General features: G+C 47.9%; 1 protein-coding gene across 9 annotated transcripts in view; it reads left to right on the forward strand.

The window, feature by feature from the left end:
* TNIK (TRAF2 and NCK interacting kinase) overlaps window positions 1-20,286 on the forward strand; it is a 154,192-nt gene that overhangs the window by 79,521 nt on the left and 54,385 nt on the right. For all 9 annotated transcript variants that reach the window (XM_027891330.1, XM_027891338.1, XM_027891331.1 and 6 more), the window contains exons 4-9: window positions 3,045-3,170; window positions 10,937-11,047; window positions 13,396-13,486; window positions 14,859-14,989; window positions 18,945-18,999; window positions 19,732-19,810. In XM_027891330.1, coding sequence (XP_027747131.1) covers window positions 3,045-3,170; window positions 10,937-11,047; window positions 13,396-13,486; window positions 14,859-14,989; window positions 18,945-18,999; window positions 19,732-19,810 — 593 coding nt within the window. The remainder of the gene's footprint in view (window positions 1-3,044; window positions 3,171-10,936; window positions 11,048-13,395; window positions 13,487-14,858; window positions 14,990-18,944; window positions 19,000-19,731; window positions 19,811-20,286) is intronic.

Raw genomic sequence — 20,286 nt, forward strand, 5'->3', positions numbered from 1 at the left:
GAAGCAGGCTCTCAGGGAATAGGCAGACCCACCAAACATAAACCCATGGCATAAATAGCAGCGAGATTCCCATGGGATGAAGTCTGATCTTAGAATGAATTTAAGCTGAGAAATCAAAATATTACTTTGAGGCCAAACATGGACTTAAATTTGAATACACACTTAATTCAGTGGTTTTAAAATACCATCACTTCCAAGCAAAGAGGTTGGAGAAAAGTGCCTGAAATCTTGATCCTGCCCAATAATAATTTCATCCCCATCTTTAACCTGATGTCCCTGACCTGAAACTTCACCTTTCAAAGCTGGGCTTCACATCTGAACGTCCAAGGTTCAAATTTATTTACCTTGAATGTCAAGGTAAAATCAGATTTTAGCATGGGATGTGGCTTTTGGGTATTTAATTATATTCCCCTTAGGCTGCTTTTAGCCAGAAGAGTCTAGTTCAGAGCAAGACCAGGCTTGGGAAGGACGGGCAGTGACCACAGGGAAGACAGTGGAAACCTGTGCTGGGGTAAGGGACTGACTGTGCTTCATAGCTTTTGGTGCTGAAGTCAGATCTAGAGCCACATTCTCCATCCACTGAAGAACTGCTTGTGGAGTAATTTCTCAGGCTGGTCCCTGCACTGTGCCATGTTTGGCACCTGGTCCAGGCTCAGTGCAAAGGCTGCTGGTGAAAGCCCAAACTCAGTCCTTCACCTCCTCCTGGCACACACCAGTTTCAGTGCTGGTGCTGCTTCATTTGATCCAGACCTTCCATCCCGTCTGTTTTTCCAGGATGTCCCTGGTGACAGTGTGTCTTTAAGAAGTCAACAGAGAACAGAACTAGTGTGGCCATCCCAACCACAGCCATCTGCAGATTTTGGAGAGTAAAGCGCAGGTTGGATGGAGCTCTGAGCAACCTGATGGAGTGGAAGGTGTTCCTGTCCATGGCAGGGGGGTTGGAACGAGCTGTTCTTTAAGGTCCCTTCCAACCCAAAGCATTCTATGACTCTGTGTTCAGTGAGCTCCCAGCCGGTGTCTCATCCTGACCACGTGCCTTGCACTAAACCCCTCAAGGCTCCTGACAACGATGCTTTGTTTAACTCATTTCCGCTCTTGCTAATTATCTCTCGGGGAAGATTGCAGCATAGAGGCCCTCAAATTACAGCACTTCATCGGTTTGGGCAGCCACTATCTCTGAATTAAGAGTTTGGATTAATTTTCCGGGGGCTGGCCCTGCTGTTTGCTGCGTGACCTACTTCCAGCGATGGATGTAACAGAATCGATTGATGGAGGCAAAGCGTGGCAGCAAAGCCTGGCCTGTGGGTTTTGTTCGTTTTTGGGTTGGAGTAGGTGCAGCAGCTCGCTGTGATAATTCCATTTTCTTCCCTCCCTCGCTGGATTTGCTGGTGGTGATTGCTGGCTGTAGTCCTGCTTGGAGCAGGAGACACCAAGCGTGGCCATGCAGATACAAACATACCCTCGGTTGCCATCCCCAGCTCTGATGCTCTGGAGGGTTTTTTTCCCTGATTCTGAGTTCTTCAGCTTTAAAGAGGGACTCGAGATAAAACCTTAGACCACATGTCCCTGGGGCTTGTCTCCATTTTTGCTAGAGAACCAACCATGAGGTGGGGGATGACTAAAGAGCTGGCTAGTGGTGTTCAGAGACCTGCTGGGATTTTATGCTGAGTGCTGCTCCATGCTCCCAGCACTGCTGAGCATCCAGCTCCTGTTCTGTTGTTGTTGCAAGGGGCTTCAATTAAGAAAACCCACCTCTGTGGCCTGATAAACTACGTGCTCTACCCCCTGGTTTCCTGGACAAATGAAAACAAGCAAAGTTGTGTTGACTGCTTGAAGAAGAGAGGCGATAAAGGTCTTCCAGAGTAGTCCCTAGGTTTTCCTTGTAACATTGGGGCCCATTCCTCATCTTCTTTGGTGCTTGTACCCTCTGTGTTCTTAGCGAAAATAAAACTGGAAGTTGTTTATACAGGCTCCCCCCAGATACTTTTTGCGTTTGTTCTTCCCATCCTCGTCCTCTCTGCTCTTCCCTGAATCCTCTTCTAAGAGAGTAGCCACTAAATCACTTCCTGTGGTATTTTGGGAAGAAAGATGGGTTTCTGCCTGAGTTGTGTGACACCTGGTCAAGGGGCATCGCTCCTCGAGAAGCTGTGCTGTTCCCTGGGGTGTCTTGGCCTTTGCTCATTTGGAAGTCTGAGGTTGGGATGAAGCAGGTGAGGGACACGGGAAGAATAAAGGAGACTAGAGAATGAACAGCCCTTCTGGTCCTTCACAATAAAGCTCACTGACTTCAAGGTTCTAACTGCTACCTGTGGAACTGGGGTAACACCGGTATGGTCGAGCCCCAGAGCAGCACGAGACTGGTGTTAGTTATGATATGAACTGTAAAGAAGTCAGTTTAAAAAGATGGAGGGATGTCTAAACCGCTGAAAACATGGGATTTGGCTGTGATGTCAAGGTCTGGCACTGGTGCACCTCTGGATGGAGATCACATCTCCAAGTGAGGGTTCAATTCCCAGCCAGACCTTGCTTTGCTTGCCCAGCCCCTTGGTGGGTTCTTATACCTTCAGATACCCAGCTGTTTGGGACTCCCTGGGGCTCTCCCTTCTGCAAAGTTTGGAGCAGCACAAAGGGATACTGGGTCCCTGACCCATGAGAGAGAACTGCTGCCCTGTTCTGGAGATCCTCTTGGGATCCTGCTCTGGAGGAGATGACCCGATCTGAACTCTTGGGAAATAACCTGATTTCCACACCTCCTGAAGATCTGTCCAGTTCAGGGTTCAGAAACGTGGCAGGGAATGTGGCAAAAGCATGTGTTTTCTCCTTAGCTTTTGGCTCAAGCAGCAATCCATTAGTCTTCAGTCCAGCTCTCAGGGCTCTGCTGCAAAAAGTGGCTGTAGAAAATGGTGCAAAGAAGCTTGAAAAAAGGATGGTCAGGAGTGGGGTGCTTGGAAGTTCACCCACGTACAGAGAGAACAGGGAGCCTGTGAAATGCTGTCTCTTAATGCCTCTGGTTTTGTTTTTCTTTTCTTTTCACCTCATCCCAGGATGAAGAGGAAGAGATCAAACAAGAAATTAACATGCTGAAGAAGTATTCTCACCACCGAAATATTGCTACTTATTATGGTGCTTTTATTAAAAAGAACCCACCAGGAATGGATGATCAGCTCTGGGTAAGTTGCTTTCTTTTCTTTAAAAAAAACTTGCATTTGACAGAAATTATTTACTCCCTGTTGACCACTTAACAGCACCTGTCTTGCACAAAAAGCCTTATTTTGCATCCATCTTTTTTGAAGCCATGCCTTTGGAAAGGCTCTTGCTGCACTGCAAAATGCTTCTCCATTTTGCCATAAAACCTATGCAGGCTGATGATAAAACCCTTTTTATTCTGAGGTGTCATTAGCATTGTCTTTGTTACAATATGCAGTTGAAAATTATTCCGTCCTATGAAAATAAATGCATCAGAAAACCAGTTGGAGGGAGCCGGGAGTGTCACTGGGAAGATGTAGGTTGGGGGAAATGCTGGGTGCACGTGATTCCTGCCAGCTCTCAGCGCTGCCTCTTGTGCTTCGTGTTCCACAGAGCCAGTGCAGGTGAATAAAGAGGAGGGGGACGGTGAGGGGAGGGCAGGGAGGTCTGTGGCTGCTCAGCCATTTCAGTGAAGGTGCCTCATGTTGCTGAAGGGCAGCAAAAGCTGCTTTGTGTCTCCGTAAATCCTTGTCTGCCTCCTCTCCCTGCTTCCCTTGTCGGTGGCTTCTAATTTATTATTAATTTGGCATTCCCAGAGCATGGAGGATAGGGTTTAAATCTACTGTCTGTCTCTGGAGAGAGATGGAGCATCAGAGCCCACCCCTTGCTGGCAGCTGATGCTCTCAGGGCAGGGCAGTGACTCTGCAGATCAGGGCTTCCCAGGAATGAAAAAATTAATTAAAGTTAATTGTGCTGTGTGTCTGAGCTCGGCTGTGCTGGTCAGAGTCTCTGGAGCAGCAGTCTGGGACCCTGCTTTCCTTGGGGCAGTGTGGAAGATAAGGCTGTGTTGGAGTGATCCTATATACAACGACCTGGATGTTGTCCTGTGGCCCGGATAGCGTTTATTTCCTCACAGTCTTGTAAATCCAGTCGGTTCTGTGTTACCCATGGGTGGTTTCCAGAGCTTTTCTGTGCCTGAGCAAGATTGCTGGAGCATAATTTTTCAGGGGTAGCAAATATCCCTGGTTCATCTGGGAGACCATGGAGATGCTGAAGAGCAGCAGCATGCTCTTTCCTGTAGTTTCTGTACAGTATAGGCTTTATTTTAGCAAAACACTCAGTGACTTCAGCTGTTTGCCCCTGCATCCACATGCCAGAGCATCTAGTGGGAATGGGAGGAGTTCAGAGCACATTCCTCCCAGGACAAAAATGGAATTGATGGACTTCTGTGCCATTTTGTTCCCCGAGACTTTCTGGTACGATGAATTATTGGAAAGACTTAGGAGCTTGGACTCCAGGGGCTTTTCTTGCTTGGGTGTTCAGGTTATTTTTGGTGGGAACATGTTCCTTGCAGCTGGCCTAGGATTCAGCGAGGAGAAAGCTGTCAGGCTGAGAAATGCTTTTTCATCCTGCGAAATTCCATTTGGCTTTAGCTGGTTTATAATAATTTAAAAAAAAAAAAAAAAGAAGAAATAAAAAATTAAAGCAGCCCATAACATTTTCCTTTGTGCTACAGGAGTGCCTGGGGGGAAAAACCCACCATCTGTGTACCAAAGCCCTCAATAATAAGAGGAGCCCTCCCCAGAGCTGGGCGCTGCTCACTGCCTTTACACTGCTTGGCTCTGGGGTTTGTGTGCTCTGACCAGAGAACAGGGTTTGTTTTTTGTTGTTTTGTTGTGTTTTTTTTTCTTCAGCTACAGTAGAAAGGGCTCTTGGCATACACAACTGTTAATAGAATAATGTTTTTTAAATTGCCTATGCAGAACAGCCCCAACTTCTGGAAAGAAAAGCTCAGTAGAGAACTCCTTGGATCAAGAGGTATTAAGAGTAATGGCCTGAAGCTGTGTCAGGGAGGTTTAGGTTGGACTTTAGGAAAAGGTTCTTCCCCCAGAGGGTGGTTGGGCACTGAACAGGCTCCCCAGGAAGTGATCACAGCACCAAGCCCGGCAGAGTTCAAGGAGCGTTTGGATGACACTCTCAGGCACATGGTGGGATTCCTGGGGTTTTCCTGTGCAGGGCCAGGAGTTGGACTTGATGGTCCTTGGGGGTCCCTTCCAACTTAGACTATTCTGTGGTTCTTTCATCAATCCCCATCATCATGACACAGCAGAGGAGGCTGCACATGCTGCATCACCTTCAGGTGCCCCAAGTCTGGAGGAGAACCTGGGTTTTCCCCAGTGGATCACCCAGTCGTGCAAGGGGTGAAGGTGTTCATCAGCCACCTCTGCAGCTTGTTCTTGCCCCCTGGGAAAGGCAGACTAGATGATCTAAATTCCCTTCCAGACCCCAACCTCTCCTCTTAATTTTGTGGCCTCTCTCATGGGTTAGTAAAAAAAAAATTTGTGCAAAAGCCGCTTTTCTTGCACTGAGGTGTGAGGAGCTTTTTAAGTCTGTACCCAGTGCTGGGTCTGGTGGAGGTATTCCAGGGAAAGCTCCCCAGCTGTGGGGGAGAGGTGTGCTGGTGCTGCTGTGTTAAATAGCTGTTGTTTCGGGATCTGATTGAATTAGGACTCCCTCGAACTCTATCAGTCCTGCTGCACAGATAAAGGCTTGTTTATTTTTCATTGGCCCTTTGTTGAAATAAAACGGTTTCTGATAATGCCCAAGTAATTCTTTTTATCGACATCCAGGAGGCTGATACGGAAATAAAAAATAGGGAACTCTTTCAGTGGAGATTAAGATCTCTCAGAGACGTGGCAGGCTTCCAACATGAAGTATTGTCATTGCTTCTGCCGGGCAGGTCTGTCGGTGCTGCTGCTCCTTTCCACAGCAACCACTCACCCTGAAGGAGGAGGTTACTAAAGAATCCAGTTTTCCTGGAATTAAGGAGCTGCCTGGAAGGGTGTTTTAGCAGATGCATCACAAATCTGATACATTAGGGGGAAAAAAGGAAATAAAAGTCATAGGGACAAGCTTTATGGTACATTTTAAAAGAAATGAAAAAACAGGAGGTAGGTTTATTCCTGTGTTGGGTGAAATGTTGCTTTCTGGTGTGCTGTGGACCTTCAAGAGGAACTGTGCCCATCTCTAGCTGAGACAAGGGCATCCTGCCTGGGGGTGCCTCTGGAGCAAGGGGGCAGAGCGAGGGTGGGCTGCAGAAACTGGGGAAATTCCCAGGGGATGTGAGGACCCGGTTAATCAGCTATCTGCTGCTTCTTGGAGTTATGCTCATTGAATTCCCCTTGCTCATCTCAGATCTAAGCTGTGGGATACCAGGCTGTGCAGTTTTGAGATATTTTGAGGTGTGGGGTTTTTTTGAGTGGTGAGAGATGGGATGTTCATTAGGAAGTGTGGGCTGGACGGGGGAGGTGACCCCATACTGAAAGGCCCCTGCCCTTCCCTGAGGACTGCTGGAAACTACAGGCACTCTGCTTGATCCCCATCCCTTAACACCCTGTGCACATGGATCAGACTGTGGAAGTGCCAATCAGCTGGACACTCATCATCTGCCCTTGCTGTGCTCGGTGCACTGAGACCGTGGTTGGGGCATGGGCAGCAGGCAGAGGGGGGTGTTCAGGGCGTGGGGGCTGAGCAGTGGCTGGCAGCAGCCCAGGGCAGAGCCCACCCAGGGCAGGGCCCGCTGGCACGATCCCAGAGCTGGCTGTGATGGATGGGCTGCCATGGCAACCCTGCCTGCGCCCGCAGCCGCATCTGTCACCGAGGGGGAAAATGGCTAATAGGCAGGTTGCCAGATACCTGTTCCTGGCAAGCAGAGTGGTGTTGCCTCCAGGGTGTCCTCTGCAGCAGATAATCTGGGGCAGTGTGGGGGGGAGAAAGGAATTAAGGTGATTTGGGAGCAGCCCCTCAGTCAGGGTGGCACCACTGCAGCCGTGCAGCGCTCAGGGCTGTCACTGCATAGCAGAAATGTGCTTTTTCACCGTGTGGAGTTGTAGGGACCCACTGAACCGTGGCAGGGTGATGTGAACAGACTCTGGATCTGAAGAGCAAAAAATGGGGGCAGCGAGGCTCCACTGGAAATGGAGCACGAGCTGTCGAAGCACTGGGTTGCACCTGTGCAGCTCCAAGGAGGAGTGCTCTTCCTAATCTGCTTATATACACTGAAAAATAGTTTTGGGCAGCTGCTGATGCTTTGCATTAGATCATGAAACATTTGAGAGGGGTCATTTTTCGGTTGAGCTGTATCTCTTTCTAGCCCCTCCAAGCCTTGGAGTCCCTGGGGAGTGAGGAGGTTGATTGGAGCTGCTCCTCCGGCCCCCGGCTGAAAGCCTGGGGTTACCAGAGCAGCTTTCTGCCGCTCTCTGGCAAAGTAATCCAACACTATTTCACTCTCACTCCTCTTCAAAGCACTGTCAGTGCTGTAAACACTGCAAGACTGCGAGCCCAGCTCCTTTTGCTGCCATCCCTAACCCAAAGCTTTCAGCCTGCTCAGGGCCCGTGGCAGCAGCTGCCTCTGCCTCCCCAAGGGACATGGATTGCTTGGCCAACCTCGATGTGCAGGGAAGTGCAGGCAGGCAAGTCGTTTGTTGAGGAAAACATGTGAGAGCATTTGGATGGCTGCTTATTTTCTGTAACTTGAAAGAAGTCAAATTGTGCCTGGGCTGAGGAGTAGGAGCATGGGAGGATTTGGTTTGTGGAATAAAGGATTTTATTAATTTTGAGGTGTTCCTCTGGACAAGCTGGAGCAGGTCACTATCAGCTGGATTGGGGTTGCTGTGCTGGAGGTACTCAGGTTCGAGCCCTTCCAGGTAACACAACGCAGTAGTGGGAGCAGAGGTCTTACTGGCCATTCCCAAACTGGGGAAAGTGGTGGCTGATTTCAAAGCTGCAAGGGCTCTTTAAACAAAAAAAGTCATGAGACAGCAGAACACAGCTGCAGCTTCTGAATTTGCCTTGCTTATGAAGTTTCCTGTCACTCTGGTATGAAGAGCTATGTAAATGCTAAATGAACCGTATTTAAAAATACTTTCTCAATAAATGGCCTTGCAAATTAAATTTTGGAAGATGATCTTACCTTTAGCCCATCTTGATGATAATTTTAATTATGGTTAATAAAAATTCAATCTGCATTTCCAGTTTATTGTCTTACTCCATCATGACTTCATCCCTTAAGAAGACCAGTAATGATGCAAGTGTGTAAGGGCAAAGCACTCACCTAGAGGCATGGGACTGGCAAGAAAGTGTCTTAGTATCCAAGTGCCATTTGAAGCTTTTCCTGAGTATATTAAGCTCTACCCTAAAATCAACTGGAACTTCTATTCACTGTTCTTTTTCTCCTGCAAGAGTGTTGGTTTCCAGATTACATATACCTGTAGAGTGTTGATAAAGTGATGCTATCCCAGCAGGACACGCAGTGCTGTTGGTCAGGTCTCTCCTGTTGGTGTGACTCCTTAGCCATCATCTGTGGTTCCTCCCATTGGATGCTGCATTATATGAGTTGCTGTTGGGAATTCTGTAGCATCCTTCCACCTGAGGAGCAAAGGAAGCCGTGAGAGCATAAGAGGATCCCAGTGTGGCTAAGCACCACAACAGCCAGCTTTCTTCCCGATCCACCCAAACCTTCTGGGAATGGGGGGTTGTTCACACTGGGTGTCCATCAGCTCTCCATCAGGGACAGGGATACTCAGACAGCCTTGTCATTTTTCTGCAGCTCATTTTCTTGTAGAACTCATGGCAGAGCTTTCGGGCAGTGCTCGTGAGCGCTGCTCGGTCCCCCTGGCCCCTGCCCAGGCCCTGGAACCTGCTGGTGCTGACAGAGACCTGCCAGTGCTGGATATTTTCCTACAGATGTTATGGGAATATGCAGCTCTTAAAAAGCCCTTTTGGAAACACCCCCCTCTGAGAGTTTCTCCTTCCCTCTCTCTCTCTGTGTTTTTTTTTTAATCTCCAGGAGATTGCACAGTCACAGACTTGGGATACCTCAGCAGGTGACCATATTATTGCCCTCCTGCTGCAAACTTAATCTTTGCTCTGTTGAAATCAAGGGCAGGGTAGAGGACTGAGGGAACTGCCAGCTCCATAAACATAGTCTGCCAAATTAATGGGTGCACTGTGTACTTTTACTGGGATTTCTTCCATCTTCTTTTAAGTATTGTGATTGCCATACACATCATTCCTCTTCTTTCTGCTCCAAACACTGGTGAGAGCCTGTGGATGAATTTCCGTGGAAGAGGACTGGAAAGGCTAGCATTTTGGACTGGGAAGTGTTTGTGGCTGGCTCAGGTCTCCAGAGTTTTCCTTTCCGAACTTGCTGCTGTGGTATCCCCAACGTTCCTTTAGTCAGAAACATCCGTCAATCATCCATAGGGAAGAAAGAGAGGAAAAGTGACTTTGAAACCAGTTGTTCCCTTATTCCCCATTTGGTGAGCAGTGAGTGACTTAGGCTGTGTCCCAGTGACCCATCTGGATGGCTCAGATCCCGCTGGAATGGAAGAGCTCTGGGCGTGTTCCTTGCCTTTGCACGGAGCAGACGTTGGCCACTCACCCATCCATTTGAAGTTTCCTGACGTATCAGGGATATACCAAGCATTTTTCAGCTGTCAGTTCAGGAAAAGAAAAGAAACTTAACATCAAAACTGAAGATAGGAGCATGGTCAAAGCCAACCAAGGTGTAATCTGCTCGAGTATTTTATTTAACCTGATGGTTTATGGCAGTGCTGTGTCTGGATTTTATAATCATTATAATTTATGATAGTCTTAAATCACTGCATTGGTGCAATTTGGTTGGGAGTAACCCTTCTTCTGTTTCTCTTCTCTTGGCCTGTGCTTTTAATGAAGTGATGTCACTTGCTTGGAGAACGTTAAATGCCGTGTAAGATTCGTGTGATAAGAAACTTTAAACATGCCCGTTGAAGAATCTGGCAAGGCACCACTTGCAAGGGAATATCTTTCAGTAGGATGTAGATCCAACTGGAAAACATGGTTTCACATCTGAGAGAAACGCACAGGCCTTGGAGGAGGCTTGTTGCACAGAGAGGCTGTGCTCACTTTCTGGAGCACAGTGGCAGCTCCTGCACGCCCTGGGGATCTGTGATGTCCCTGGGAGGCAGACTCACATCCCCTGCTATTTTCGTAGCAGTTATTTCACAGTTGCTCAGTGACAAGGTTAAGTTTGGTCTGAGTTAGATCACTGTGCTTCTATATTTTATATTCTGACACTTTGGAAGTGGTGCAAGGGGTGGCGGTCAGTCTGGTTTGAACCAACCTGAGCAGTCTGACACAAGCTCTTTCCCAGGAAGCCTGAAACTGCATGGCAACCTTCCTCTCAGGGGAGAAAGCTTTCCTGCTCAAAAAGATTATCAGAGCCAAAGATGATCTGGTTAAAAAAATAAAGAAGTAATTTGAAAAGTACACACGATTTCTGAGATTGTAGGAAGCTTTCAAACATCTGTCTTGGTGCTTTTGCATTTTCAGAGAACTTACATGCAAGGGGAAGAGTTTTGCTGTTGTTGACACACATTGATCAGAAGTATAAAGTAGGATATGTAGCGGTGGGGTTTGAGATTCCAACCTCCCCCACTGGTTTTCAGCACTGGACAGATTCCTGTTTCTTGCTCCCAACCTTCTGGAGAGTGACAAACCTTTCAAGCCTTCCAGCCTTTTATTGTTAAGTTTTTATGACCCGGGTGGTTTGTAAGCTGATCGGTTCAGGGTGATGTCCCGATGGCTCTGCGTAGCACTGCCGTGGCCCCACAACAGCGGTGCCAGCATCGGGGTCCTGCCCTGGGGTGGGGCAGCCTGGGGGATGCTGTTGGTGTCACTGCATTAATGGCATTTCTGTTCCATTTGGCAGCTGGTGATGGAGTTCTGCGGCGCAGGCTCCGTCACCGACCTCATCAAGAACACGAAGGGGAACACCCTGAAGGAGGAGTGGATCGCCTACATCTGCAGAGAGATTTTACGGGTACGTGTCTGGAGGGAGCTGAACGCTGGGGGTTGTTGGAGTGTGGCACTCAGTGCTCGGGGGACACGGAAAGCCTTTGGCTCCACGGGCTTCGTGGATGCTGCGCTGCCATGGGCTGGAGCCTCTGTGGTGCCTGCAGGCATGAATGATTCATGTGCTTGTATGATGCATAGTAAATAAGCCCTGTTTTATGCCCTTTAGCTCTGTTAGTTCCCTGAATTTTAACCCCCCTTTTCCTTCTACAAAAATACAATTTCCTTTTGTTGCTAACAGGGCAAAGATTTCTTTGCATTAGAATTACATTTTTAGTTAACAGGTGAGGACTAATAAAGTCTTTGGAAAGAAGAACCTTCGTTATTAAAAAGCATCCCATGTTTTATTTAATCCTCGTGTCTCTGGCTTTAATGAGGATGCTGCAGATTTTATACCCACAATATAAATGTTTGAGTGAAGTGTCTTAAAATGGGCCACGCCAGAGTTTCACATCCTGGGAGATGGCAGCTTCAGCAAACACTTCCCTGCATTTTGCACAGCTGAGGTCAGATGATGGGATTTTAATGGTTGCCTGACATCAAAACTTATTGCTCTGCAAACTGAGCATCTGTCCAAGAGAAAATAGAAATATTTGGCGTGTGTGAGAAACCAGAGCTGTTCACATGATGAGAGGAAATGGCCTCAAGTAGCACCAGGGAAGTTTTAGGAAAAATTTCTTCATTGAAAGGTTTGTCAAGCATTGCAACAGGCTGCCCAGGGAAGGGATGGATCCCCATCTCTGCTGAGATTTAAAATGTATGGATGTGGCACTTAGGGGCATGGTTTAGAGGCGGGCTTGGCAGTCTCAGGGTTACAGTTGAATTTGATGGTCTCAAAGGTCTTTTCCAACCTAAACAATTCAATGATTCTGTGAAAGAAAATGAGGCAAAATGATCCTCTGAAAGGATGTGACTGACACTTAGGCTGCCACGGGTGTCCAGAGGTGACACAGCACTTCTCTGTTGATCCTGAATGCCACCGTCCACACCAACACGATGTGCAGAAGATGATGGCACTGTAACAAATCAGCTGTTGTATGGACGCTGCTTTCAGTGCCAGGAGGCCACAGTTACATGGACTTATTTTAAATGTGTGAGCTCCATGAGCCCGCTTCTTAAAATAGTCCCTGGCAGTGAGTCAGACTCCAGCCACTAACTCATGTCCCGGGGCCACCGTCGAGTGTCATCGCTTGATTTTGGTCCCGTGCTGGGGCTGTTGGTGGGTGACCTCCGTAGGGTTTTGGGCGATGAAAGGTTCCCACCTTCGTGCTGCAGAAGGTGGTTCACTCTCGGTTCAGACGCTGATGGACAGTTGTAATTCTAACACAAGGCTCAATCCCACGCTGTTAAAGGATTTATTGAAATTCAGTGGAACTTTTGCTTTACCTGCAATGCACAAAGGTGCCTCTAACCAAGGATAACATGGCTAAAAAAGGACTCCTGTACAGATATAATCTATTCCACAGTGTTTTCCCAAGGTAACGAGCGTAAAATGACTAGTAACTACCAGCAGTGATAGCAGAGATTCTTTTCTTCCTCAAATATGAATGTTTAATGTGAAGTGTAAGCCTAATGCAAAATTAGTTTTTGAAGTAATCCATATTTTTCCTAAGCTGGCAATATAGGTGGATGTTACTTTGAAACTGAAATAATAAATGAGTGAAATAAAGACGTAGGTTGCAGAGGGAAATTAATGAGCTAATAAACCAGCAGAACAGCAAAGCTGGTTTACCTTTAGCCTCTGAGACAGGCTTTTAATTTGAGCTATATCTCTATTAGGGATATGTGCAACTTATAACGTTTGTATTTGCATGGTAGCTTTTTTAATGCCGGCGTTCTCAGTGCACTGAAATCCAGTTTATTGGACCGATATAACAAGGGAATTGTTTCCTTTGGTTTCTGGATGATGGAAATACAGAAAGGAGATAAACCCTTTCTATTATTTATGCCACGGAAATGGCTCCCTAAGGCAAGGGAGCACATGGGGGAAATTACGTCTAGATCTACGGAGGAATTTGGGTTAATATGGGTTCCTGCAGAAACTTGAAAGGTTGGTTTTAATCCCTGTAGGATCAGTGGTCCCCGGCAGTGGGGAGCACCCGCTGAGGGACGTGGAGCGCCTCGGCCACGCCAGGCATGTCCTCCCAGCATGGGACACAGGACAGTGTTTGGAGCATGAGATAAACAAAAGCATTCTCAAGTGCTTAACTCCAACTGTGATCTTTTCATTTCTGGAGCATAATTGGTTGAGGAGGAATGTCAGAAAATAACATGCTTTGAACTTGGATTCCTCTAACCTTTCTCTGAATTCTCCAGGGCTTGAGTCATCTACACCAGCACAAAGTAATTCACCGAGACATCAAGGGACAGAATGTATTGCTGACAGAAAATGCAGAAGTGAAACTAGGTAAGAGTGGGTAAGAGCTCTTGGAAACTGCAGGTGGGCTGGCTGGAGGGAAGCAGCAAAGCTGATTAATACATGACCTGAAGAAAGGGGATGGGTACCAGGAGCCGCTCTGTGTTTTTTGTCATGTTGGCCTCAATAACATGACCTTGGGTGTTGGACCAAGTGCTGTGCCATAAACTGCTGGTGGTTGATGGCCGAGTTCTGTGTGCAAAGATGCACTTGCAGTGGTGTTACTGTTCAGAGAGCTCTGCCATCAGATAAAGGTTAAGCAACCAAGACCATTTTTTCATGCTCCAGATTGAAAATTGCCCTGTGTGCATCACCAAGCATTATCAAAGGCTGTTCCCCTACAGCTACAGCTGCATAGTAGTGCCCTCCAGGATCATAATCCATTCAGTTTAGTGTGACATAATCCAGACTCCTTTTCCAAACTAACCTGATGCAGAGAGCTTAATTTGCAAGAACTACTCTGAATTTCATACTTGGTGTTAGCCAAGTATGTAACCCTGGAAAAGAGCAGGCTTTCATGTCAAGATCATATAGAAGGCAGTGGATCAGCGCAGATGATGGGCTCGTATCCTCAGTTGTCCACTACCAATGTTATTGAGGCTGCCTCTGCACATTCTAATTTATGCTGGTGATGGAAGATGCCTTACACTGGTAAATGTGTGGTGCAAGCCTTGTTTTCCCATGCCTATCCTCTCCCTTTACAGCAGAATAAAATCCCAGCTTAACAGATGGTACCACCAGCTCGTTTGGCTTTAAGCTGGTGAAGATTCCCCTCCAAGGGGAAATTCTCTAGGGCAAATCTCCAACCATTGTGTTGCGCAAAGTGTACTTAGTGGACCATAGAGTATTCTCTCACTGGTTTGATTTCATCATTTTTTGCTTCATTTTGCAGCTCCCTGCTTGACATTTCCCTATGGGCCTTTGTCCTTGGCCCTTAGTTCCTTAAGTCATCTGCGTTTCTGCCATTTCCAGCAAGAATTTAGGTAGAAAAATGAGGCTTCCACCGATATTTGGCAGGCTTTAATTCAAATGAGCAAACATAGAACAAAGGCTGCTGCTTATTTATGTTGCTAACCCTGTTTCTCATTAGTATGAGGAACTGTGATTTCTTTTCATTGCCTCCTGGCAAGGAGGAAAAGGCACAGGGTTTCATACAAAACCTGGACATCAGATGATCAGGCTTGTCCTTGATTGACCTCTGTTGATCCCAGCAGAGATCAAACAGGAATGTCTCTGGCCACGTCTTTCTTTCCTGGCCGTGCAGAGTTGTTCTGAATGAACACAATGTTTTACATTCAACAGAAGAGTGTTGCTCAGGTTTGTCTCTGACCTTACAATGCCCCTTTGTGTCTCTGATCCACAGTGGATTTTGGTGTCAGCGCTCAGCTGGACAGGACGGTGGGCAGGAGAAACACCTTCATTGGAACGCCTTACTGGATGGCCCCCGAGGTCATCGCCTGCGATGAAAATCCCGATGCCACTTACGACTTCAAGGTACCTAAACCAGCACCTTCTCACTCAGGAATTTAGTGTATCCTTGCAGCTCTGAAAAAGTGCACTGACAGGCAGCGCAGTCTCCTCCTGCTTTCTGGCTGCGGGATTTTCAGATGCCAGTTCAGGTCCAACGTGAGTCTTTGTTGTGCTGTTCACGTATCCAGATTTACTGTGAGGAATTCTTTGCCCATGCTGAGAAAGGTGTCAGACTGAGGCTTCCTACCTGCTACCCTGCTTTTCGGTGCTGTGTGTTTAAATACTCCAGTCAAACATGCTGTATTTGCTCTATTTACTCTGGAGAGAAGTCAGGTCAGGTTTAGAAAGGGCAAAATCATATCTTCTGGCCTGCAGGCTGATATTCACAGGGAGATCTGAAGGCTGCCACACAATCAGACATTTAGGGGGCTGACCTACTTTTTACATGCCTCTCTAGTCTGTTTGAAGTTTATTTTTGGATCAGTGGCAGCACAACATCACTGCTGAGTTATTATGTGGCACAGAGCCCTGTGCCACGCAGCAGGTCCACAGGAGTCACAGGAGTCCCACCTGCCCATTCATACTACAGCGAGGCCTGATGTTTAAAGCAGGGAGAGCTTAATATATTTTATCCTTTCTCTGCCTTACTACAAATTTTTGGACACACATCTGTAGAAATATCCCTTGGTGTTTTTTGTCCCTTGGTTTTTTTGAAGCGTCCAGAACTTGGATTTCTAGCTCTGAACCTCCCAAGGTCCACTGAGCGTGTCCAGAGAGGAGGGCAGGTCACTGACACATGAGCTTTGTGGGGGGAAAGCTCAGGCATATGCAGAGCTCACTGTACCTCTGTTCATGCACATGCTAAAAGGTCATTTTACAAGATTGTGTTTAAAAAGGACTTTGAGACCCCCTGGGTGTGGGGCTGCTTTCTAACAGCAGAGCACTCTGATGTAACAGTGCCACACAGTCCACTGTCCTGGGACTATTTGGGGTGCAATTACTGATCATTCAGAGAAGTTTTTGAGAGATGAATGATTTTAAAGTAACCAAGTGATGCTTTGCTATTGCAGGCATTTAAAAATGCATCAGTTCAACTTTTGAACTGATGTTTTTCCAGAGAGCAGCTTCCCAGGCTGAGTTCAGACTTGGGGTTACAGAAATCGTTAATGATAAGGACACGCAGAAATAGTTTAATCTGCAATTACTTATTACTCTTTGATTAACCAATTACAACAGGCACTTCCTCAGCTCTGCTGATGGCAGTGCTTCGTGGCCGGGCTGCACCCCGCTCTGGCTGCTCCCACCATTTCTCCACCGCCAGCTGCCTGTGCAACACTCCCGTTAATCACAGCTTTTTGTTATTATTTTTTAAAAAGAGGACTGATATCTTCAGAGGCTGCTTTCTGCCCTCTGAAATCCCTGAGGATTTTCCTCTTGCCAGAATAACTGGGGCACTTAATATGCCGCTGACTGATGCACAGGCTCCGGGACCAGAATCCCTCCATTGTCCCCCAGGATCAGATGCTCGTAGCAAGCCGGGCTCTGAAGTCGGCATTGACCATTTTCCCGTGGCTGGGGGTGTGGAACAGAAGGCTGATTGCTGCCGACACGCTCGCTGCTGGGTGCTCTCAGAGCTCCTGGGGATGTGGGAGCCACTGGACATTAGTCCCTACCCCGGATCACATCCCTGCACCTGATGCTCTCGCTTTGAAGTTGGGGGGGGGGGAGGAGGATGTAAATGATAATTATTTCTTTTAAAAGAGATGCAAATCAGATGCTCTCTGGTTTAGCCGACCGGCTTAAAATACTGAATACAAAAGATGAGATTTATAGGGTGAAAAAAGGACTCCTCGCAGGCTTAATCTGTTGGACAAAAAGCCTCTGATCTCACTGTTTTCTTAGCCAGAAAGAGATGCCTGTGTAATCTATGGAAGGAGGCAGTAAATACCTCCTCACATAAATAAACCACTTTTAAAAAGAACAAATAGAAACCCCACATTGTTGAGGTTATTTGTTGTTTTTTCCCCCAGCCGGTCTTCCTTTTTTCTTTAGAGATATCTTGTCAATAAGCTTAGAATCAAAAGGAGGGGGAGAAAGGAGCTTGCTTCCCTTCCCAAGTCAAGGCAATGCAAATATATTAGCACATCATATCTTTGCTGGATGGACTGAAAAGCTTTTCAGCCTCAAAAATAAAAACCACACAAAAAAACCCCCTGAATTCCAGATCATTATAAAATGTGTGCTTCCCGCTGAGTTTTCTGCTTTCTCTGGGAGACTTAGAGAGGTGATAATCCCTTTCTGTATTGCTCCAGCTATAAGATCACTTGGCATCTTGCATATAATACTGGGTACCTCAATATGGAAAGACACATTAGGAATTTGGAAGGAGTTCAGTGGCAACCCGGAGGGAAGGGGTCATGTGTGCTGAATCATGTGGAAAGACTGTGATAATTAAGTATGCAGCAGAAATCCCAGCTGACCAGAAACAAAGAATGGATGAGACTGTACTGCGAAAGGGCTGGAAATAAGATTTTTAGAGAGAATTTTTAAGCAGGTACAAAGATGTGTAGCAAGGGCGGCATTTGCTAAGGGAGAACTTGAGTCAAAAATGAGGAAAAGTGCCTGGAAATTGAAAATCCAAGTTGTCTTTCCTGGAGGGTGAATGTGAAAAGGGGCTTGTGGTTACTAGAGGCTCTCTTTAGCTCTGGCTGAGCTTTTGGGACTCTTTACTGGGAAAAACAACCTTTCTGGGATTTGCTCTCTAAATGGCAGGTTTAAAGGCTTGAGGCAGTTTGGAAAGGGCAGCTCTTGAACTGGAGAGGAGAAGGCTGAAGTGGCACTGCAGGGACATGGCAGAGAGCAGAGCGAAGGGAGAGCACGATGTGAGAGCTGGAGGCGCAGGAGGAAGGGTGGAAGGCAGAGTCCATCCCTTCCACCTTGAGATGAATTGGTCAGAGTCCAGTTCCCATTCCAGCAGGTGCCGGGTTGTGAATCTTTAGCAGCCCTGTATATATGGTGTCCATAATAATGAATTAGCCACCTTCTGCCAAAAAATCAAGTTGTGGCGGTGTCATTGGGGAAAGTGCTCATTTTCTCTCGCTGGGCATATCCTGCCTCTGCCTCCTCCACTGGCAGGAGATCCAATCCATCCTTTGGACCTCGTTACCAGAGGTGCAGCCACAGCTCATTAGTGATGGTGGGGTGGGGAGGAGGCACTGGGGGGGAGCTCACCACTGCTCTCTGGCAGGGAGCTGGGGATACAGGTGTCCCTGTTTGCAAGGCAGAAGATGGAAGGAAAAGTGATACAGGTATGAAATCCAAGAGTTTCCCAAATAGGTGCATTCTCTCTGCTCTGATCCTTCAGGAGACTCAACCAACCATGTGGGCTGAGCAGGGCTTGGGAACTGGGTAAATATCAGTGTCTGTTTCTCCTTCCACTGACAAAATGATGCTTTTAGGCTTCCATTTAATGAGCAGTCCGTGATACATGAGCCTCCTGAGGTATCTCAGCACACTTCATGCATCAATTCCAGCTAGCCTGCTTTCTGTGGAGCTGTATCAAATCCCTGGGTATGTGTCACCCAGCACGTAAGCAGGGAGCCAGCAGCCAGGTTTTCTGCTTCTCCCAGCCATGAATCCAGGGAGCAGTTCATCCAGGAACTGGGGGTTTGTTCATTAGGGCACAGGGCTCATTAAAATGCCCCCGCCAGGGGACCTTCATGTCATCAGCGTGTCCCTGGGCACCAAAAACGCCTTGAAAGTTTTGAAATAAATCTTGGCATAAACAGTGGGCTTGGGAGCCCCTTCTAAAGCTCCAGCACATGGCAGGAGGATGAGGCAATGAGAGATGTGAGTCTGGGGGCTTGCAGAGGACCTGGCTCTCGGGGCTGGGAGTAGCCCTGCTTCCCTCGTCACCTGGTGCCTGATGCTGTGACAGTGCTTCCTTATGTCACAAATGTCCCTCTGCTTTCTTTTACAGAGCGACTTGTGGTCTCTGGGTATAACAGCCATCGAGATGGCCGAAGGTGCTCCCCGTAAGTAGAGTCATTCCCTCTGTGTTCACTGACCCTGGAGTGTGGCGTGCTGGGGTTTGCTGAGCACCAGCCAGAGCTCAGTCCTGTGCAGGAAACACCATGCCAAGGCTTTCCCAAGCAACCTGGGCTCGCTGAGATGGAGCTTGCAGCATCCATGGGGACAAAGCTGCCAGGGCAGCATGGCCTAGGGGACAGGATAGGCAGTGAGCACACGGCCTTGTGTGACTTACTTGAGCACTCTGGGACTCAGTTTCCTCAAATAGAGCACAGCTGAAGAAGGGGTGGAGCACTGGAAGCAGGTAAAACACTGCTCCCCAGGGCTGCTGTTTCACCGACCTCCGCGGTGACACCGGCAGTGACCTGCTGGGTTCCCCTGGGGCACCTGCTCAGGTCATACTGCCATGGCTCTCAGCATGACCCTGGCGCCGTCCTTGCACGCTGGTGAGTGCAGGTAAACAGGGCAGAGCATCGTGGCACAGGGTGCAGCTGCACCATGCTCCCAGCCCCCTTGCTGCTGGCACCTGGGAGGGCGCTGAGGACCCAGAGCTGCAGGAGTGCAGGCGTCCCCAGCCCTTCCCTGCCACTGAACCTGGCGCTGCTGGGGACACACACACACACCCCTTGGATGGGGATGTCAGCTCTCACCTGCCGTGCAGGTCTCGTAGCCTCAGGGGAAACTCGGGTCTCCCCGGCTGGGTGTCCGTGTTTAATGCCTCTTCTTGCCGATTGCAGCTCTGTGTGACATGCACCCCATGAGAGCCCTCTTCCTCATCCCCCGCAACCCAGCCCCGAGGTTGAAATCGAAGAAGTGGTGAGTCTCTTTTCTCCATCTTCAGCAACTGTGAAAGGTTTCTGGAGCAGCTTGTTTCTGCAGCCCGGGCTGGGTGTTTGTGTTTACATTTGTGCAGCTTCGGGGGCTGGTGATGGTCTCCAGCATCACTCCTGTGAGTGCAGGCTTGGGTCTTGGTCTCCTGTGGAGAGGAATTTTGGGGCTGAAGAATCCTGATGGAATGGAGGGTGTCCTTGGAAGGCAGAGAGAGCCAAACTCTCACACTGCCATTTCACAGGGCGGTGTCGGCTTTTCCAGGGCAGTTTGTGCAGCCTGAAGTCTGATGACACTTTGCTTGGCTCCTGTTTCTTTCCAGTCAGGTTCCGTTTTTCAAGTGGAAACACGTATCCAGGCCAAAAAAAAAAGGATAGTTTATCTTGAAAGCCCAGGAATGCGGAGATTTGTACTTAGTTCGGGCTTTATTTTAAAATTTTGCAGGAAAAGATACGTCACTGTTT

This window comes from Empidonax traillii, unplaced genomic scaffold, assembly GCF_003031625.1.
Source record: "Empidonax traillii isolate 1590-97213 ecotype Southwest subspecies unplaced genomic scaffold, ASM303162v1 scaffold319:size813200, whole genome shotgun sequence".
In the NCBI taxonomy this organism is placed as follows: Eukaryota; Metazoa; Chordata; class Aves; order Passeriformes; family Tyrannidae; genus Empidonax; species Empidonax traillii.